We start from the raw sequence: 21,493 nt of genomic DNA, 5'->3' as shown, positions 1-21,493 counted from the left end.
GGCTGGTGATTCGGGATTTCTGGATGGCTGGTGGCATTGTGCCTTTCTGCATGGCTATTGACAGTGTGGATCGCTGGTGACACTGACTTGCTGAACGGCTGGTGACACTATGGGATGCAGGATGGCTAGCAACAGTGTAGCTCCATTAGATGGCTGGAGAAGAGTGGCTCGTAATGGGGCAGGGAGTCTAAGTGGCTGGCAGAGCAGTCGATGACAATATAACTTGAGTGATGGCACCATAAAATATATAGTGATTTTAAAATATTTTTTAAAGCTTTTTTCAAACATGGATTTCCTTAACGTTTGATTTTAAAGGCATACTGTTCTAGAATGTGGGCACTCAGTGGAGAAACATTCCCATCCTGAGGGAGTTTAGAAAGAGGCAGGCTCATGAAGAGCAGAAACATTTGGAGGTAGAATCATGGCGAGACATGAATGGTCGTCAGGGGAGAAAAACTAATTTGGTGATATATTTCGAGATTGTATTTCAAGGTATCCATGCAGTGAAAATGGATCAGATATACTTACTTACATGAATGTTGATGAATCTATCAAGATATGAGCATTTGTCCAGTCTACAGCTGAGAATGACAAGGAAATAATAGCATTAAATACTGTTTTTGTTTTGAATAGATCAAATTGTTGAAAAAGATGAAGGGCCATACTACACTCACCTGGGGTCTGGACCAAATGTGGCCTCAATCAGGGAACTTATGGAAGGCCGGTAAGTAAGAGACTTGTATTAAAAGTTCTTATGAGCCTAAACAATATTGGCTAAGTGTTGAATTAGCATCTACTGTTTTAATCTATCATTGTCACTGCTTACTTCAACTATCTTGTTATTTTTTCGAATATTAACTAGCAAATGGTTTGTGTCTAAGCAATATTTTTAGGTCATCCATGGCATCATATCGCAAAATATGAAGATCATTTTTTAATCTTTATAGAATTCTCCTCGTTTTGGGAATATAGGACCTGGAAAATCCTCTAAATTTGTCCCAGCTTCAACAGTGCCTTCTACGCCTTATTCATTCGGAGGATATAAATTTAATAAGCACTCTACAATACTCCAAATTTGTTCAACTCAAATGTCTGTCTACCAGAGCTGTTAAGCATAGAATTAGCACAGTGCAATCCACTCTTAACTGTAAAAATGTCAAATGCCTTTTACTTTAGAATTTGATTTGAGCAGATTTAGATCATTAGTGGTGTTGTAGAGTGCTTGATTTGTTGGAGCTGCGATCCAACTAAAAGTTGGGAACCACCTAAGGTGCCCTAATTCTATTTTGGCCTGATCTGTTCGGCACTCGAAGCCTGGAAGGTCATTGCTTTCACCTATACTGTGTGTTCGATTGTGTCTGGGCAAAGCTATGTCTCTCTGTTGGGCTATAATAAGAATGACAAAGGTGTCAGGAACTGCTTTTGTTCATTCCATCCCATCTTGGCTTAGATGGTATTTTACCAACCCAGAACTACAATTTGGTGCCTGTAATAGTAAAATACTTTAGTAATGTTTAATTTTGGTGTGGATGGCACAAGCTAATCCTGTGCCTTAAGATTTTACTACATGAGGCTTTCTCATTTTTCTAGCACATTGTGTCTTATGTTTTTTTTGCATAATTTATGCATCACTCTAAGTCTGAAAGTATATTCTTTTGAGTGGGGGGGGCGGTGTGTGCGTGTGTGTGTGTGTGTCTATCTCTCTCTCTCTCTCTCTCTATATATATATATATATATATATATATATATATATATATACACATATATATTTTTTTTTTATAAAGGTTTACAGGGACATTATGGATCAATTCAGATTTTACAAACACAAAACCATACAAATTCAGCAGTTATACTTATCTCAAGAAATGATAACTCATGCCCCAAGGTAACTATAGCTCGTGCCCTGCCATGCACAGTTTTCTCTTCAATTTATTCCAAATGTTGCTCTGATAATCTCAGTGATGTCATAGAAGATGTCATGACTAATGTAATATGTGGGGTAATTAGTGCATGACAAGGGCGCAAGTTATTGTTACTTTGGGGCATGAGTTATAATTTCTAGAACTGCTGAATTTATAAGATTTTGTGCGTATAAAATCTGAATCGACCTATAACGTCCCTGTAGTCTTTGTTTTTTTTAGTAAATTTCTACTTTTTCTTTAAATTCTGTTTCCTAATTATAGCATCTCTGTAACCTTTGTCATTTTCAGTGAATTTGTAGGATTTTTTTTTTTAACGCAAACTAATATTTAATTCACATATGTTAATCCAACCGGTGCTGCGAATGGCCTTGTTTGAGTGTCTATATGGTGGTGTCTGGGTGTGTGAGTGTATGAGTAGATGAATCAATTTGTGGATGTGTGGATCTGTGACGGAGTGTGATAATGGTTTTGTGGGTCTGTGAGAGGGTGTGTGTGGTTGTGAATGGGTGTGTGAGTGGGTGTATTTTGTTTTTTATTTGTGGTCTGGCTCTGCGGATTCATTGTGGATTCACACAGGGGGCCGCTCTGAGCACCCCAAAGGATACATGGAGTGTTTTCCTGCCCAGGAGGGGTCCCTCACGGACCCTTCCATCAGCCCCATAGGGGCAGGGTACTTTTACCCTGTGAAAATGTGGTGAATTTTTGTCAAACTACACCAAAGTTATTAGCAAAACAAAAAATGCTTTATCTTTGGAGACTAGGGACTGACTATAACTACCTACTGGTGACTGCCAGTAGGTTTAAAAAAAAAAAAAAATATATATATATATATATATATATATATATATATATATAGATTTGTTTTTTTATAGCATGTTATATTGATATAAAATAGTCATTAAATGTTTAGATTATTGACTCAAACTAAGTACAGCGTTTAAATTTGAATGAAAATTAAAAATAATTAGATTTAGTACAATTTACTAAATTGAATAAATTAATGTGGATATTTTAAAACAATTTAAAACAATTATAAGTGTAATATATGTCTAATGATGTATTAAAAATGTAAGCGGGTGAGTTATTCTGTAACATTGTTTTTTTATTCTAGCTGAATAATAAATATTTGTTAGCTTTTAGTTTATATGAAAACATTTTAAATATTTTTATAAAACAATAGCTAAACTTTATTATTTTCCCTTTACTTTACCATAGATAGAGCTCTGCCCCTGTGGTAGAAATCGCTGCTTTCCTGTGAAAGTTGCTAGTACTAAGTTTACAACTGTGAATCTTGTTTTAGTAGGCGTTACCCCTGTTTTAAGGGGTTGGAGCACCTAGAAGTACATTTACATTCAGATTATTCCTTTTAGAAGTAAAACAAGGATAGTGAGCACATATCAGTCCAATCAGTAAAAACATATAAGTACTCTTGACAACAACCCTCTTTCCCCCACAGTAACAAAGTAATTCCACTCAGTTGGGCAACCCATGATAAGCCCTCCATTTCCCCCAGATTTTCTGATATTTCCTAGGGTGTCCCTGTGCTTCACATATCGACTTTTCTAGATGAGAGTACCAGTCAACCCCATTTAGACATCGATGGTGCCACAGGGTAGTGACTATTCATGCAACCCCCACAAAGTTTTGGTCCGCCCTTGGCCCACCCAACTCTTCCAGAAGCCCCAGCAGCACCACCTTAACAGTCAGCTCAACCGGACGTTCCAGAAACCATCTACTCCACTGCCTCCCAGAAGGGGCGCACCCCCTTACATTCCCAGGCTACATGTAGAAGGTGCGCTTCCAGAGGACCACATCTCGGGACAACCAGGGGGCGTCGCTGGACACATGTTGTAGGCGCAGTGGGGAGAAGTATGTAATATGGAAGAAATTGATCTGTACCATCCATAGACATGTGGATATGGCCAGTTCTCTAGGTGCAAGGTATGCTTCCCTCCAGTCGTCCTCATTCAGTTCTCCCACACAGGCCTTCCATCTGTCTCGCAGTGCGAGCGACAAGGTCATCAGCGGCATTAGTAAGCAATGAGCGATACATCTAAGTAGTGGCTCCCTTCCCAAGTTGGCCCATAAGCAGTTTAGACTCGAGGACTATGATCCGTAAGGGACAAATGAGCCTGCAGATGGGGTTGTAGGGCATGACGCAGCTAAAGGAAGCGGAAGAACAGTCCTGGTCCTTCAGCTGCTGGAAAGACATCAAAAGGTCACCATGATACATGTCCCCCATGTAGGTAATCCCAATATTGCCACTGCCTGAAGCCCCCCGGCCGAGACACCTGTTGCAACCTCGTGCCCTGCCATAAGAGTGTCAGTTTGGTATGGCGCAGATCCATCCGTCAGTTGTAGGGCCACCCTCTAGCACCGCACTGCCACCTGGGTGCAGTCAGGGGTGGCCTGCAGAAGTGAACCACTGTACAATAGACCCAATAGGCCATTGAATCCCAGGTCTAGTCGATAAGCCGGGCCATCCCACCCACCAGTAAACCTTTCGTTGATCGGTACTAATTGGGCCGCCAGAGAATATATATAGATGTCTGGTATCCCCAATCCACCTTCGTAGGGAGATTTCCTTCTGGAGCAATAAGCCACTCTGTTGCCCTCTCCCCCTCCCCCCCACCTCACCCCCCAACCCCCCACCCCATATAGAGTAGGTGAGTTTGGTGTTAAGGGACCAGAACCAGGTACGAGGCACCAAATATGGGAAGTTCGTCAGCACATACAGATAGGGAGGGAGACAGATCATTTTGAAGAGGGCATTATGGCCAAGTGGATTCAGCGGCAGGCCATGCCAGCGGGCTAGGTCCTGAACCAGGACCTGAGATAGGGGCTGAAAGTTAAGCTGCCTGGCCAGATCTGGAACTGGGGAAAGGTGTATTGACAGAAACTCATTTCGCCTCACTGGGATATTCGTACACCAGGTTCTGCCCTCGTGTCTCCTCGCACCATCACTAGTAGCGACTTCTTGGGATTAGGCCGCAGACCCAAGGCCTCACCGTATAAGGTCAGGAGCTCCAGGCAACGGTGTACAGAGCTCTGATGCCCTCCCAGGAATACCAGGATGTCATCAGCATATAAAGACACAAAATCCTCCTGGTCGATCCTCCATCTCCAGCCACTGTTCAACGGGTGACAGCATAGAAGGGAGGCCAACGGGTCGATGGCCAGGGCGAACAGCAGAGGGGAGAGGATACACCCCTGACGTGTCAGACGTTGGATCGGAAAGGTGTCTGACATAATGCCATTGACCCGCACCTGAGCTGTTGGGTTATGGTAAAAAAGATGGACCATTTTCTGAAATGTCCGGCCAAAGCCCATTCGCATCGGGACATCCTCTAGGTTCCAGGCAAGGGTGTTAAAAGCCTTGTGGAAGTTTGTCAGCAGGAGTGGCAACCCGCCCTCCAGTCTCTCCTTCTGCAAGAGCGCCACCTGGACCTGTCGAATACAGTGACGTGTGCTCTTGCCTGGCGCAAACCTGCATTGATCAGGGTGGATCAAATAGGGCATTGCGTATATTTTTAAACCTGAGTTGATCAGCGAAATGGGGTAATAAGATGAACATTGGTCCCGGGGCAGGTCACCCTTGAGTATGACCACGATCGTGGGACAGTCGAGGTCTGGGTGAAGGAACCGCATTGGAGCGCCTCTTTATAAGTGTTCAACATATGGGGCACCAGGTGTGAACGGAGTTTCTTATAATAGTCTGGGCCAGAGGTTTTCCCCAACTGAAGGTCTGAAATGGCATTCCGAAATTTTTAATAGCAAAATTGTAAAGTTACTAGTTACACTACACTACACTACTTGTGTAAATTTACCTCTATTAAATGGCCAAAGTCTTCAAGTATGATCTGGTTTCATAAATTAATTTGGCATGGCACTTAGGCTGGCATGCACATATTATAGAGGCTAATGGACTGAAAGGTATTGTAAAAAAGTGAGGGTTGCTCAGCTTAGTCTTGCACACATCTCTTGGACAGTGTACAACACCCCATTATAGACAGGTGCATTAAAAGCTACTGTCGGCAAAACCAAAAAGATCACACTCACTGTCCTGCTTTCAGCAGATTTAACAAGTATTGAAGATGGTGTTCTGTTACTCTGCAGGATTCTACCTTGTTATGTTTTCTGTATGCACCTCCCTCTCGTTACACATTAACACTGACAGATAAGCTTCACATTAGGTTGTAAGAGCATACTTCATTCTATTTACCACCTAATTTCATTCTTTTATTTGACACTTCACCAGATGTCACTGTACCAGCAGTTTTGGGATATCCCAAAGGCAGTTTCGGTATCGTTGTGATAATGCAAGCTTTAGAAGATGAACAAGGATATAGTAATATCTAATGGTAGTATTGAACTAACATTGATATGATCACGGAGGGGAAGGCGACCCTCCTGCAACACCCCCCCCCTCCACCCACCCCTCCCACAAGCATTGCCATGGATCTGCAGCTGCTAACCTCCGTGCTCCTGGTTTGCACCTCTAATCTTTACAGGAGTTGCAGGAGGAACACATCCACAGCACTTCCACTCATCCACCTGCTCTGACATAAAATGCGTTAGGCCTGTCAGTAGCTAGCATTAATTTTTAATTAATTTTTATGTCAGATCCATTTTTTGAATCATGAGTTGTAGTTCCATATTTGTACTCCTCTCCACGCCAAGTGCAAGCTTCAAAATGTCTTGGAATAATGACTGGCGTTAGTTATGCTGCGGAAGAAAAGAGAGGTGATGGGTTGAATGCTTGAATTAATCTCAGCCACTGGTAATTACTGAGGGCCACATTACAGTACCTCGTTTTTCCCCCACTCAGTCACTTTAGACCGAGACTAGCTGTACGCAAGTCAGCCTTGGTCCTGCTCCTGTAGAAACAGTACAGTTTGAAATGGCAGACCAGGTCCCTTCCAGAGGCAACATACGCATCCCCAGGCTGGTCTCCTATTTCACAGTGAGCACACTACCAACATCTGGGCATCCCATTCCCACAAAGAGTGTTCCATTGAAGGAATAAAAAGCGTAAAGAATGAAATGCTTGAATTAATCTTGGCCATCAGCCTTGTTCCAGGCCATCATTTTTAACACTATTTTCCTCTCGGAAAGTATACTACATCATAGACAAAACATGATTATGTAATATTCAAAAGACAGTTTATTTTGATGTTTTAGTTTCATCTGAAACCCTGAAGTATGGTGGTCTAGTGGAAACCTCTATTTTTATGTTATGAAACATCTCTGTGCAGTATATTTAAGGTTACCATAAGACCAAGCCTGTCAAGCTGTGTTGTGCATGTATGTTGATATCCTTTCCTGCTGCACTGGCCTATGGAAAATCTCTGTATGTGTTTTACAGATGTGCTGTAGCCCTTGGCATAGTGCAAAATCCAATGGACATCAGTCAAGTACTGTATACTTGTCTCTTAGACCAGTGATGATAGTCCAGGAGAGCAGTCATGTTTTGTAACCATTGAATATTCTTCTAAACACCTATTGTCAGCAAATGTATTACTTTTATATATACACTGTGGAAGGTTGCAATGCCTGCATGCATTTATGCCCTGTGAGTGAGTATTGTTCTTTCACCACACAAACCTAGTACTTACTCAGATTTTAATACTAACTGTTGCTACAATCTCTCTGTGCATGTCCATGATGGTATGAAATAAAAGGAAGTCTCCTCTCTGTTTTGCGTGCCCAGAGCAGACTGGAATTAGAATGTCACAAACATATATGACAAATACAAAAGTATTTTCCAACAAATTCAGCCCTACCTCTCCTGTTCAACTGTTCAGTTTGTTTTTGCATTCTTGCTCCTCTTCCCCTACTTTACACTTTTTAGGTCAGGCCTAGGCAACACACATGCGCTCTCTCTCGACATGTTGAGATTTACATGAGTACCACTTAAGTACAAGTTTAGCAGTGGAAAAATATGCAAACTGGCACATTTTAAACAGAAGAAACACAGAAATCCTCAATGCCGCTCTCTGGTACAGCGGAAGAGCCACCAGTGAGTTTTACTGCACTAAGGGAAGCTCTCCTCATAATGCTTTCCAGGGCATTTCAAACATTTTGGCCCATAGCTCAGCCCCTGGTGGTCCTACGACGGTGGGACCACCACCAAATCATTTAGCACTCTTTCTGTCTAGGTCATATTTGGGTCTCCACACTAGGTTGGGGGAGCCCTAAATAGCAATCTCTCCAAGCATTCAGTGTCTTTAAGCTCTCATGGCTACAACTTTTGTTTTATGGCTGGGAGTAGTTTGTGTTTTTAAGGGCCTTGTTTGTAATGTTGCAGTATGCCTGCTAGGCCTGAAAATGTGAAAGGCACTACGCCCTCTAGGGTCTAAATATGGTTAAATTGCATTACATTCTGCCATTCTCTTTTCAGGTGGTTATGCTCTTTAGGGGCTGACTATATGGTTACATGACCATGATTCTTCCGAATGCCATTTTTATTGGGGTGCCCTCTAGGGGCTGTTCTGAGCATTACAGGCAAGATTCTTGGAAACTTGCCCCGTAATGCTTTGCAGTGCATTCCTTTTACAAAACATTTTTGGCCATAACTCACCGAGTGGTGGTCCTAGGACAATGGGACCACCATCAAAACAATCAGCGCGACATGCTCTTTCTGTCTAGGTCATCTCAGGGTCTCCACACTAGGTGGGGAGGGACAAAATATTAATATAAATAAATATAATAAATATTGGCAGTATTTTCATTTTTAGCTCCCTATACAGGAAGAAGGTAAATGTAAGTGGTTTAGTTATATGCACAGCCACTGAAACAGAGGACCAAATTATGAGACCGGGTTGACCAATTTATGTGGCAAGAAAATCCCGGTTATGCATTTACAACACCCATACCTCTAACTCAAGCAAATGTAAGACCTATTACATATGTGTAGGAAGTTGGCTCTGTATATACTATTTCAAAGTAAGAAATAGTGTGCACAGAGTCCAAGGGTTCCCCTTAGAGGTAAGATAGTGGCAAAAAGAGATAATTCTAATGCTGTATTTTGTGGTAGTGTGGTCGAGCAGTAGGCTTATCAGAGGGCAGTGTTAAGCATTTGTTGTACACCCACAGGCAATAAATGAGGAACACACACTCACTTACTCCAGGCCAATAGGTTTTTATATAGAAAAATATATTTTCTTAGTTTATTTTAAGAACCACAGGTTCAAGATTTACAAGTGATAATTGAAATGAAAGTTATTTCACTCAGGTATTCTAGGAACTTTGAATAATCACAATATCATGTATAGTTTTGACAAAAATGGCAATAAGCTATTTTAAAAGTGGACACTGCAAAAATCAACAGTTCCTGAGGGAGGTAAGTAAATGTTAAGTTCACAGGTAAGTAAAACACTTACAGGGTTCAAAGTTGGGTCCAAGGTAGCCCACCGTTGGGGGTTCAAGGCAACCCCAAAGTTACCACACCAGCACCTCAGGGCCGGTCAGGTGCAGAGGTCAAAGAGGTGCCCAAAACACATAGGCTTCAATGGAGAACAGGGGTGCCCCGGTTCCAGTCTGGCAGCAGGTAAGTACCCACGTCCTAGGGGGGCAGACCAGGAGGGTTTTGTAGGGCGTTGGGGGGGAGGGGACACAAGCAGGCACAGAGAGTACACCCTCAGTGGCACGGGGCGGCCGGGTGCAGAGTGCAAACAGGCGTCGGGTTTTGTATAGAAAGCAATGGGGAGACTCTGGGGTCTCTTCAACAATGCAGGCAGGCACAGGGGGGGGGCTCCTCGGGGTAGCCACCACCTGGGCTAGGCAAAGGGTCACCTGGGGTTCGCTCCTGCACTGGAGTTCGGTTCCTTCCAGGCGTTGGGTCCCTTGTTACAGGCAGTCAGGTCAGGGGGAGCCTCTGGATTCCCTCTGTAGGCGTCGCTGTGGGGGCTCGGGGGGGGGTCATCTCTAGCTACTCACGGGCTCGCAGTCGCCGGGGAGTCCTCCCTGTAGTGTTGGTTTTCCGCAGGTCGAGCCGGGGGCGTCGGTGCAGAGTGGAAAGTCTCACGCTTCTGGCGGGAAACGTGAAGTCTTCAAAGTAGTTTCTTTGTTGCAAGAAAGTTGCAGATTGTTGAACAGGGCCGCTGTTCACGGGAGTTTCTTGGTTGCAGGGCAGTCCTCTGAGGCTTCAGAGGTCGCTGGTCCCTGTTGGATGCGTCGCTGTTGCAGTTTTCTTCGAAGTTGGGAGACAGGCCGGTAGCAGTTGTTGTCTCCGTCTTCACTGCAGGGGCTTCAGGTCAGCAGTTCTTCTTCTGGTTAAGGTTGCAGGAATCTAGTTTCCTAGGTTCTGGGGGGCCCTAAATATTGAATTTAGGGGTGTGTTTAGGTCTGGGAGGACAGTAGCCAATGGCTACTGTCCTTGAGGATGGCTACACCCTCTTTGTGCCTCCTCCCTGTGGGGAGGGGGGCACATCCCTAATTCTATTGGGGGAATCCTCCATCCACAAGATGGAGGATTTCTAAAAGTAAGGGTCACCTCAGCTCAGGACACCTTAGGGGCTGTCCTGACTGGTGGGTAACTCCTCCTTGTTTTTCTAATTATCTCCTCCAGCCTTGCCACCAAAAGTGGGGGCAGCGGCCAGAGGGGTGGGCATCTCCACTAGCTGGGATGCCCTGTGGCGCTGTAACAAAGGGAGTGAGCCTTTGAGGCTCACTGCCAAGTGTTACAGTTCCTGCAGGGGGAGGTGAGAAGCACCTCCACCCAGTACAGGCTTTGTTCCTGGCCCCAGAGTGACAAAGGCACTCTCCCCATGTGGCCAGCAACGTGTATGGTGTGTGGCAGGCTGGCAAAAACTAGTCAGCCTACACTGGAAGTCGGGTAGGTTTTCAGGGGGCATCTCTAAGATGCCCTCTGGGTGTATTTTACAATAAATTGCACACTGGCATCAGTGTGCATTTATTATGCTGAGAAGGTTGATACCAAACTTCCCAGTTTTCAGTGTAGCCATTATGGAACTGTGGAGTTTGTGTTTGACAAACTCCCAGATCATATACTCTTATGGCTACCCTGCACTTACAATGTCTAAGGTTTTGCTTCAACACTGTAGGGGCATAGTGCTCATGCACCTATGCCCTCACCTGTGGTATAGTGCACCCTGCCTTAGGGCTGTAAGGCCTGCTAGAGGGGTGACTTACCTATGCCACAGGCAGTGTGAGGTTGGCATGGCACTCTGAGGGGAGTGCCATGTCGACTTAGTAATTTTCTCCCCACCAGCACACACAAGCTGTGAAGCAGTGTGCATGTGCTGAGTGAGGGGTCCCTAGGGTGGCATAAGACATGCTGCAGCCCTTAGACACCTTACCTGGCATCAAGGCCCATGGTACCAGGGGTACCAGTTACAAGGGACTTACCTGAGTGCCAGGGTTGTGCCAATTGTGGAGACAAAGGTACAGTTTAGGAAAGAACACTGGTGCTGGAGCCTGGTTAGCAGGGTCCAATGACCCTTTCAAGTCATAACTTAGCATCAGCAAAGGCAAAAAGTCAGGGGGTAACCATGCCAAGGAGGTATTTCCTTATGCGTGTTCTTCATTTCTTGTAATTGTTCTTGCAAGGTTTTAGCCTCAATGGGACAGAGTCGGATTTCCATATTGCTGAGCGCAATGAATTATCCATGATTTACTCAGTTTAATCATAGTTACTACTTAATTGTGGATCATGCAAATGCCCACTACTTTCACTTGGTGCATTTTTAAATGTAATCAACAGTTTGAAGGCAAACACTGATTTGTAGGCTGCAGTTGTGCCCTATTGGAGGTGAATGAGCTGGCCTTAAAAGTTGCTTCATGCATCCCGTCTAACCTGCAGAGAGTAAACATTTTGCAGCCGCCAAGGGAGCAGAATCACTGGCAATTGTTAAGCATTCCTTCTTGACATCTGGTGTCACATACAGGCCTATGTTCGTATCTCAGCAGATAACATAAGCTTCTCATGCTGCTGAGGTTGATTGCATACCGTTGAATTTCCATGGATAGACTGGAAGACCTTCCACTCGTGCTGCATTATCGGTCTGCTTACCTTGCAGCTAACTGTCATCTCCGAACCTTGGCGGAGACTAGTCTGATTCCTATTACGTCACCACTGTTGGGTAAGAGCCTTGGTGCAGAGGTAAAACCGCATACTCTGCTCTTGTCAGGACACCAGCAATTACGTTCATCATCTCTAGGCTGCATAAGGCAAAGGTTGCCGTTTGTGGTGAGGGTGGTCTGGCGGTAGCTGTGCAAGCACACCTCCACCATCAACATCTTCTGCCTGCTATCATGGACAGCCACAATACCACTCCTGTTCTCTTCCACATACTTAATTACGGCCCTTAAGCCCCATTAGTCATAAGTAGCTGTTTCTCGCCTTTCTGGAAGAGCAATATTTCCTTGGTGCTTCTTAATTGCAGCGCCATGCCCAGCTTGCTTGCTAAAATTCGACAGTTTGGATCTCTGTATTACAAGCTCTTTTGAAGTTGCTACTTCAGAGCACACAATATGTTTTAGCTGTGGATTAAAACTTAATCATTACGGTTCACTTTTTCTGCCAACACATCGGTATACAACTCCGGCTCCGAAGTTAATGACATACCCTGTGCATTGTCCTCTGGCTCCTCATATGCTTTAAAAAACCACGAGTCTCAAAATAAGCATTAATCCTGGTTCAAAGGCTCAACAGTCCGAGCTGTACATTAGTAAATTGTATGGTGTTGTAGACCATCTTACAATTTGTATGTTCGATTTAAAGCACTTTTGATTACTGATATCATGTCTTGTGATGGGGGCGTGCCCATACAATTTGACTTCTTTCCTAATAGATACACATTTAGTGCAAGTTGCTACACAAAGAAATATTTTGTCCTTGTCTGCAAGACAATATACTAGCAGCCACCCATGTGAAGAAAACTTTGAAAATAAATTCACCAGACTAATAAAAGTGCCAGCAGGAATGGCGTGTGGGCAGAATAATTTCCCAGATAGAATGCTCTCAGTAATACAGACAATTGCTAACAGCAAGAAGTTTCCACGAGTTATTCCTTCTTGACATCTGGTGTGACGTACAGGTCTTAAATTCGTATCTCAGTAGATAACATAAGCTTCTCATGCTTCTGAGGTTGATTGTGTACCGTTTAATTAAGTGATAGTAAAACCTTACATTTATAATGCTTAGCAAAAACTACAGTGTGAAGTACTATCTCTGTGGATGATATGAAACTGAAATCTCATGAACTACAAAAAAAACAAATTATACTGTTAATATCCTGTGTCGGTAATTGAAATGTTTTGTAGAAAACATGCTTCTTGTGCATGTACTTGAGTTCTGATTTCACAGACACCCAGGAGTGAATCCAGATTTTGTTTATATTTCTGTATTGCCTTAACTAATCCACGCACTATTGGGGGGGGGGGAGGGGGGTTGAAATCTCTTGCTTTCTTTTTTTGTTTTAAAGAACCAGTTGTGAAATTTTGCAAGTATTATGAAAATTATGTGACATTCACTTGAACGGTATCTCACTGGAAACTTTAACGCATGGATATACCTTGGGTCAAAGTCTTCAAAAATACAAGCTGGAAGCTAGTTTGAGGAGAAAATGTCTTTTGTGCAAACCAGTCTCTGACACACACAAAATTTAGTAAAATTTGCATTATGCTAAGAAGGAATTGAGAATGACTTTAAGTGGAGAAAAAAAAGCAGGGGCTAGATTATAAAGCCCTAGCTGCAAAGATAATCTGGGGAACCTAATTTCAACAAAGAAAATATATATATATATATATATATATATATATATATCTCATCTTCGAAAATCAGGGGAAGAATTTTCACAGTAAAAACTGAAATTGGAGCACAAGTAATCTCCTCCTGAGGGCAAGGTATAGAGATGTGCAGGTCCTGCATGATAAGGTTGAGAATATCAAAATTTTTAGTGGAAATCAGGAAAAGATTTGCCATGGCATCATTTAACATTTGTGGAGCTGCTTCATGGAGCCTGTGCACCTACACCATACAGACCCACCACTGCTCACATTGTGATCATTGCTGTGTGCATGGCTTTAAGTGGGGTGAAGAGTGAGGTGTGTAGTCAATAAAAGGGCATGACCTATGTAATTAAGGGAGAGGCATAAACACATGAGCTAATTTTTTGCAATTTCCATAGTGTACCACAAAATAGGCATTTTGATGCCTCTCTGAGCCTATTTTTTATTGCATCGTAATAGAACACAACACCAGCCAGGACTGTTGGCTTTGTCATCATTGGCTGGGTTAGCCGTTCAAAATAAATAACTACAAATATGATGTTGGAAACAGTTTTCAATCCAAAATCGTGAGTCTACGAATTGAACATTATTGAGGCATGTGAAAAGGGTCCTGCCTTCAGATCGTCTGTATCCCTCCTGTCATGTTTATTCTATGGTAGACCTCCTTCACACCCATTTCCACAGACTCACAATTGCATCTGGAACACGACTATTGCTCCATACCAAAACCCATGGGTAAAACATATTGTCATTCACACTGCCAGTAGCTCATACTTTCACAAATGCTAGACCTATTGCATTGTAAATGTTTGTTTTGCCTTCATGGGACATTGTAAAGAATGCCAAGGATAGACCTAGATATCTGTGGATGTCTCACATTTTCAAGTGTACCCCAACTTTACAAAATTGTACGCCTTTACATCTTTTTACTGGGTGAAAAATCTGCGTGAGTCAATAATGGTGTGGAAAACACCATTTGCACATATAAAATAAATTAGTTTTTTTAATATCTCTGCTAGTTAATATTTCACTTATGGGGAAATACCTTTTCCTGCACCCCTATGAAATATGGTGGTATTCTCTTCTATTTCCCACCCTGGAAAAAAATGTTAATGCCATTCAAAGCAGTAAATGTGTGTGTTTGAGAATAAAACTGCAGGTTAGTGGCTCTTAACTGTCTATTAGAACATTGGAATGCTGGGGGCTCCATTGAAAACAATGGAGTGCTGCGGGCTTTTACTGGCCGGTAAAAGCCCGCAGCACCAACATTCCAGTGTTCGATTTGTTCACAGCAACAGCTGTGAACAAAGCCTCACGGAGCCCGAGGGGATTTTAATCCCCTCGGGCTCCGTGAACATTTTTTTTTTTAATAGAACATTCTGCCCTGTGTGGCTCGGGCATTTAACGCGGGGAGCGGGCCTTTAATAGCCGGTAGAGCCCGCTACGGCGGGTTCTAAGGCTATATTGAAGAACCTGTCTGGCCTTCATTTCTCCATGATCTTCTCTTGAGTTTAAATTTAGGACCATGAGAAATCCACCTCCGTCATTGCATATTTGCATTGTAAAGTTCCTTAAATCTGAATCCTACCAATAAAGCAGCAGAACTTAATAATGTGAATACATTTTAATTTGAGCACTTCTGAGTTCTACTCGAGGTGCAAAATGTCTTTTGGCTGGTAGTTTTCAGGTAAATCCTTTATCTGTTTTATAATTGCACTATAAATGCAGCTTTTCCCGTACTATTTCGTTCAGTCTGTTGCACTTATTTTAATAGAGCGGGTTTTTTTTGCAGTGAGAATTAATGCTTTTTTTCTTTCTAGCCTTTTTATTTTTAAATACCAGTACTATTCTGAAACTTGTATTTACAAAACTATGCCTCCCACTACTTATGGTTTTTCCCTATGCTACCTCACATTAGATTCGGACTGGGACAGAAAATAAGCCCTGGTACTAAAATCCCATTAGTGAAATAGAAAGCTAAAAAAGTGACCAATGTTTGCAAATTAAGGCAGTTTTGAACTTGTAAGAATACTCTATATAAGTGTTTTTCAAGGCATGGGGACGGCATTGCATATGTGCTTGCTGCAGGTAATGTTTGTGGTAACATCAGGGAAATCAACAGGAAAAACTGACTCAGCAGACCATAAAACAGGCCCATAAACAGCCATAAAATTGTCTGACACAATCATCTGTCTGATTTGCCCTATAGGCCAGTTCAACCTTGCCTCACATATGTAGGTGCTGGTGCTTGTCAGACTTTATCTTGTGTGCTCGAAGATCATGCTTTCCTTCCTAGTAGAGGTCAAATTAATTTCACGTTTCTGAGGAGACTGGGATGTTCACACTTATAGGGCATGTCATACTGCTCAAAAGACCAATTTGGCTGCTAACAGTTCAAAGGCTGTTTTTCTGGCTACCTCTACCACAAAGTTAGCCAGTTTCCTGGAAACAACCATTTCTTGATAATAATGTTCATATTTACCAGAGTTGTAACTGACCCCTTACTTCCTTTATATGAAGCAAATGGCAAACATGTTGAATTGCAAAGCTGAGCATGATTGCCTCCTTCGTCTATCAAACTCTGATTGCAATGTCAGTCAATACAGCCTATTAATTTTAGATGGCATTTTTAGGTAGGGCGTAAGCGTACTACCTCTTGTATAGTTTTAAGTATACGTCTTCTGTGGGCTTACAGCTATTTCATTTGTTAGTTTCAGTGTAATTTAAAAATCCGTGCTTGCTAGTGGTCAGTCATGCCTCTTTGTCACTCCTTCTGTGTAGGAGCAGGGACCAACTACTGTATGATTACGCTTTGACCTGTTTATCTGGTCTGTAGGGGACTATCTTTTTTACTTTGTTTCCTGCACCTGTCCAGAGAAGCTTCCCTTTTCATTGCAGAGCATTCTTGCTCTGAGCCTAATTGTTATCTTGGTCACATTGGGTCTCTGTTGGCTCTCTACTCCCTCTCTCAGCTGCCTGGCTCCCGCCCTGCTGTCTGCCAGAGCACCTCCGTTCTTGCAGTCAGTACACTCTGCTGCTCCAGTACTGGGACCTCGGGCACAGCTCCATCAGTGCACCTCAGTTCACACACTCCCAAGCCCTCAGCCGTACCAGGAAGCCCACAAACGCTGTCTGCCAGAGCACCTAAGTTCTTCCAGTCAGTACACTCTGCTGCTCCAGTACTGTGACCTCGAGCGCAGCCCCATAAGTGCATCTCAGTTCACACACTCCAAACCCTCAGCCATGCCAGTGCCGCCAGGAACCCCACACAAGCTGAGACCTCTGGCGCAGCTCCATCAGTGCACCGCAATTCACACACTCCAGGCCCTCAGCCTCAGTGTTGCCAGTTTCAGGAAGCCCACATGCTGTCTGCTAGAGTACCTCAGTTCTTCCAGTCGGGTACAATTTGCTGCTCCAGTACTGGGACCTCGGGAGCAGCTCCATCAGTGCACCTCAGTTTACACACTCCAAGCCCTCAGCTGTGGCCATGTCAGAAGACCACACACGCTGTCTGCCAGAGCACCTCAGTTCTTGCAGTCAGTATACTCTGCTGTTCCAGTACTGGGACCTCAGGTGCAGCTTCATCAGTGCGCCTCAGTTCTACCACCTTAGCGAGGTCACTTCCTTTCCTATACTGGGACCCCGCTCACATACAGTTTCATTGCAGCAGGTAAATTCTAACATTCAGCCCCACTGCCAAGCCAGTACTGGACCCTAAAGAGTAAAACACAGCTCAGCCAGGGCACCTCAAGTGTAACATACAACGCCATTGTTGATGGGACGCACTACAGCTCTGCCAGAATCCATCAATTCTAAGATTCATTGCTTATTTCTTCTCAGTACTATGGCTCACACAGACCCCCTTTGGGACTCATTGCTTCTGTGGTTCAGAGACGGTGCCTCCCCCATGCTGGGCCCGACTCGCAGCTTCACCAGGGCACCTCCAGGCTAACACTCCGCAATACTGGCACACCAATACTAGGTTCCACACAAAGTTACATTAACATACCTCACTTCTGATCTTGAGTGCCCGTTACTATTCCAGTACTACAGTCCACATACAACTGTCAGTGCACCTCAACCCTAACCTGCGCACCTCATTATTCCAATTCCGGGAATTACATGGTGCTCCGTTTCTCATTCCTCACCTGCTGCCTTTCTGTTATTTCAGCACTGGGCCTGGACACACCTCTGTCTATTCCCCCAATCCTGATCTGAAGAACCCCAATATTGCTGTTTTGGCGTTCACACACAACTCTGCTAATGCACTACCTGCTGTTATGCAGTGCCCCCTACAGTCCCATATTTTGACTTCTGTTTGAGGACGTGGGGAGCCAATTAAAACTATTCTTAGCTGTCACGTTTATTTGGGAGGGTCTCTTCTACCAATCTTTCCTTAACTCTGTTTACTCTCAATGTTTTCTTTCTCTCCCACTTTCCTCTTTCCAGCTCTTAAAATCCACAGTTTCGCTCTCTTTCAACTGTTTATTTCTAATCCTCTCCCTTTTTTTTATTTCCCTCTTCCTCCCCCCTCTTTCAAACTTGCAAAAACTTGGGTATTTCTTTCCTTTTTCAGTTCCTCTTTTTTCTTCATCAGGTGTTCATTCTTTCACTATTTATTTTCTCTTCCCTTCATTCTTTCTTTGTTTTTTTCATTTGCTCCTACCTTTCACTCTGTATGCATCCTTTCACTTTTTTTTCTTCCTTCCTTTCACTGGTATTTTTCTCACCTTTTATCTGTCAATTCACATTTTAATATAAATCTCTCTTTTTCCTGTCTGTATGTGGAAGCCACAAGTTACTTGTCGGGACCCGAAGTGTCAAAGTTGTTTTCCCATTCCATGTCTGGGGGAAATGTGTCAGTACATAGATGCCCTAGTTCTTTCGCTGCTTGTTTCTCTCACCATCTCTTTTTTTTGTTTCTCTAATGTTCATTTTTCTCTTTCTTTTAACACTTTTTTCACTAGTTTTTCCTCTTTCTTTTGTTTGCTAGCTTCCTTCCCTTTCTTCTTTTGCCTCAGGCATTTGCTCTAGTTCTTCTTAGTTGTGTTTTTATTTTCTCTTTGTCTTTCCCTTCTTTCTTTTATTTCTTTGCAGCTCCTTCTTTCTCTTCCTTTTGTCTGTTGTATTCCTTTCACTTCTTTTTCCTCTCCATCCGCTTTCTCTCCTGAGGTCTATTTATCAATAGAGCAACAGGTGCAATAGCACCGGGGCCCAGAGACCTGCGGACCTCATTTAACTGTAATTACTGCTGTTTCTTCCTACTGAAATTGCAGTCAGCCATTTTCCTTTCTTACTCCAGAGCCCATGACACCGTTACTACCCAACTTGTCCTCCCCGTCTTTACTCCCGACTCACTCTTTCCCTTCACCCTCCAGTCCGTCCCAAACTATATTTTTGTTATGGTGTTTTGATATTACACTTGAATGGCAAAAGTTCATTTCTGATAAAGGTTTATATGATAATATCATATGTTTTAAAATAGAAGAAGGTACATGGAAGCGCTTAAATTAAATGCTGTGCCACTGGAATTATATGGCAGGAAAATAGGAAATTATGAGGCAGGATTAATCCGTTTATGTGGCAAGAAAAGTGTAGTTATGAACTTACATTGCCTATAGCTCTAGCTCAAGAAAATGCAAGACCTATTGCATTGCAAATGCTTGTTGATTTTAAGTCAGTGATTGCCTAACACACCTCCTTTGGGTGGGAAATAACATACCTCTACTCGGGCCAAGGCCTTTTTTTTAAACTGAAAATACTCCGGTTGAAGTAGAAATTTCATAGAAACATTTGCTACCACTTTAAACTGCATGGAGCTCCATGAGTGTGTACCCAAGGTAATGATGCAGGGATGTGGAATTCCTATCGCCCGACGCCCAGGACATCTTGTTTGGGGTCAAGGGCAACAAGTTTTTATGTTTACTTTGTCCTTGGGACAAGTAGGCCCAACCCTCTGCAGCACAAACCCTTTGGCTGCCTGTTTACAGAGAGTGGAACTCTCTGCAGTTGAGGTTATGTGTTTCAAAAAGATAATGCTGTTCGAACTTGTATTTATGGTTCATTATTTGAAAGCCTTCATTATTAGGGTGAGCGCTGTAAATAAATGTTTTAAGGTCACACTTCACTACTGATGTTGGTTCCAGTACAAAAAAAAAAAAAAACGTGTATACACATGTTTGAAAACTTTAGGCTATGAGGCTAAGTATAATGCTCCCAGAATGCTCTCTGATTAGATGCAAATGAAGTGTCATTTAGTAAAATGTGTTGATGCATGCTAGTATCGAAAATCAGTATAACCATTTTCAACACGAATATGGGAAGCATGAAAATAAACAAACACTGACAAAGCCAACTGATCTGACATATTTTTATAAGTCTTTTAGTTTCATCAATGCGTGTCTTGTTTTGACATGGCTTTTGTAACACTTTATTGTTGTGGGAGCTACCAGGCCCTCAACATTGTAACAAACACTGGCAAAACAAAACCCCAAAGTTTTTGAACTCTAAAAGCACACGTTGCCACCAGTGGCATAACAAAGGCCCCGCAGCCGCCCTCCAGGGGGCCCCTTCAGCACAGCACCTGCCCTGAGTGAGTCTGGAGAGGGGGCTCCTCCATGTTCTTTGCAAAGGGGCACCCTCCAGTTTCGTTACGTCACTGATTGCCACTGTAGTTCCTGACACTGAACAAAACTACTTTGTGTGCCAATATGCTCCTTGTGGAAGAGCAGAATGCAATCACTCACAGTAAAGCCAGCCAAAAGAGAGAGAAATAGAAGTTTTTATTAAACAAAATGTCTTTAACACCAGACCTAATTAGGGACCAAGACCCACATGTTGGTAGCTTTTGGCATGTCACAAACAGCGACTTTCGCTGTTTGCAACATGCAAAAAGCACATTGCGATGCACAAACCCAGTTTTGCGATTCAGTATCCTGGTTACCGAATCGCAAAACGGGTTTGCGACTCGCATTTAGGAAGGGGTGTTCCCTTCCTAATTGCGACTCGCAGTACAATGTAGGATTGTTTTGTGACCGCGAATGCGGGCGCAAACCAATCGCAGTTTGTACCCATTTCAAATGGGTGGTAACACTTTCGCAAAAGGGAAGGGGTCGCCATGGGACCCCTTCCCCATTGTGAATGTCACTGTAAACATTTTTTCAGAGCAGTCAGTGGTCCTGGGGACCACTGCCTGCTCTGAAAAAATGAAACGAAAACGTTTCATTTTTCGTTTTTGTAATGCATCTCGTTTTCCTTTAAGGAAGCAGTCACAGACATGGTGGTCTGCTGTCTCCAGCAGGCCACCATCCCTGTGAGGGCCGCTATTCGCAAGGGGGTCGCAAATTGCGACCCACCTCATGATTATTCACTAGGTGGGCATTTGTGAAGCCCTTGCGAATCACAGATGGTGTCAGGGACACCATCCTACATTCGGATTTGCGACTCGCAAATTGCGAGTCGCTCTGACTCGCAATTTGCGGGTCGCAAATCTGAACCTACCTACATGGGGCCCCAAATTCTTAAAGAAAGTCACAAAAGTGCACGCATGGTATATGTCGTACCCCTATAAAATATTTGTGAACTGTATTTTAGCATGGGTAAATACGCATGAGTAGATTGGCTCATGTGAAAATCTATTGAGCATCTGCAAGTTCATTTTCCCTCCGGCCACTTTCTTCCCAACCCTGGAAGAAGTTCTAATTCTGCCATTGTCAGGAGTAAATGTCCAACCTTTCTTATTATTGGAAAATATTAGAGAGAAGCTGGTGAAAATCTTTAAAACATGCAGGTTAGTAGGTTTGCAGACTCAAAGGCAT

At 43.3% G+C, this 21,493-nt stretch overlaps 1 protein-coding gene across 1 annotated transcript in view; it reads left to right on the top strand.

The window, feature by feature from the left end:
- TET3 (tet methylcytosine dioxygenase 3) overlaps positions 1-21,493 on the top strand; it is a 299,530-nt gene that overhangs the window by 168,661 nt on the left and 109,376 nt on the right. The window contains exon 4 of the mRNA XM_069214102.1: positions 634-724. Within this exon, the coding sequence (XP_069070203.1) occupies positions 634-724 (91 nt within the window). The remainder of the gene's footprint in view (positions 1-633; positions 725-21,493) is intronic.

This window comes from Pleurodeles waltl, chromosome 11, assembly GCF_031143425.1.
Source record: "Pleurodeles waltl isolate 20211129_DDA chromosome 11, aPleWal1.hap1.20221129, whole genome shotgun sequence".
In the NCBI taxonomy this organism is placed as follows: Eukaryota; Metazoa; Chordata; class Amphibia; order Caudata; family Salamandridae; genus Pleurodeles; species Pleurodeles waltl.
This window is presented reverse-complemented; position numbering and strand designations above follow the sequence as displayed.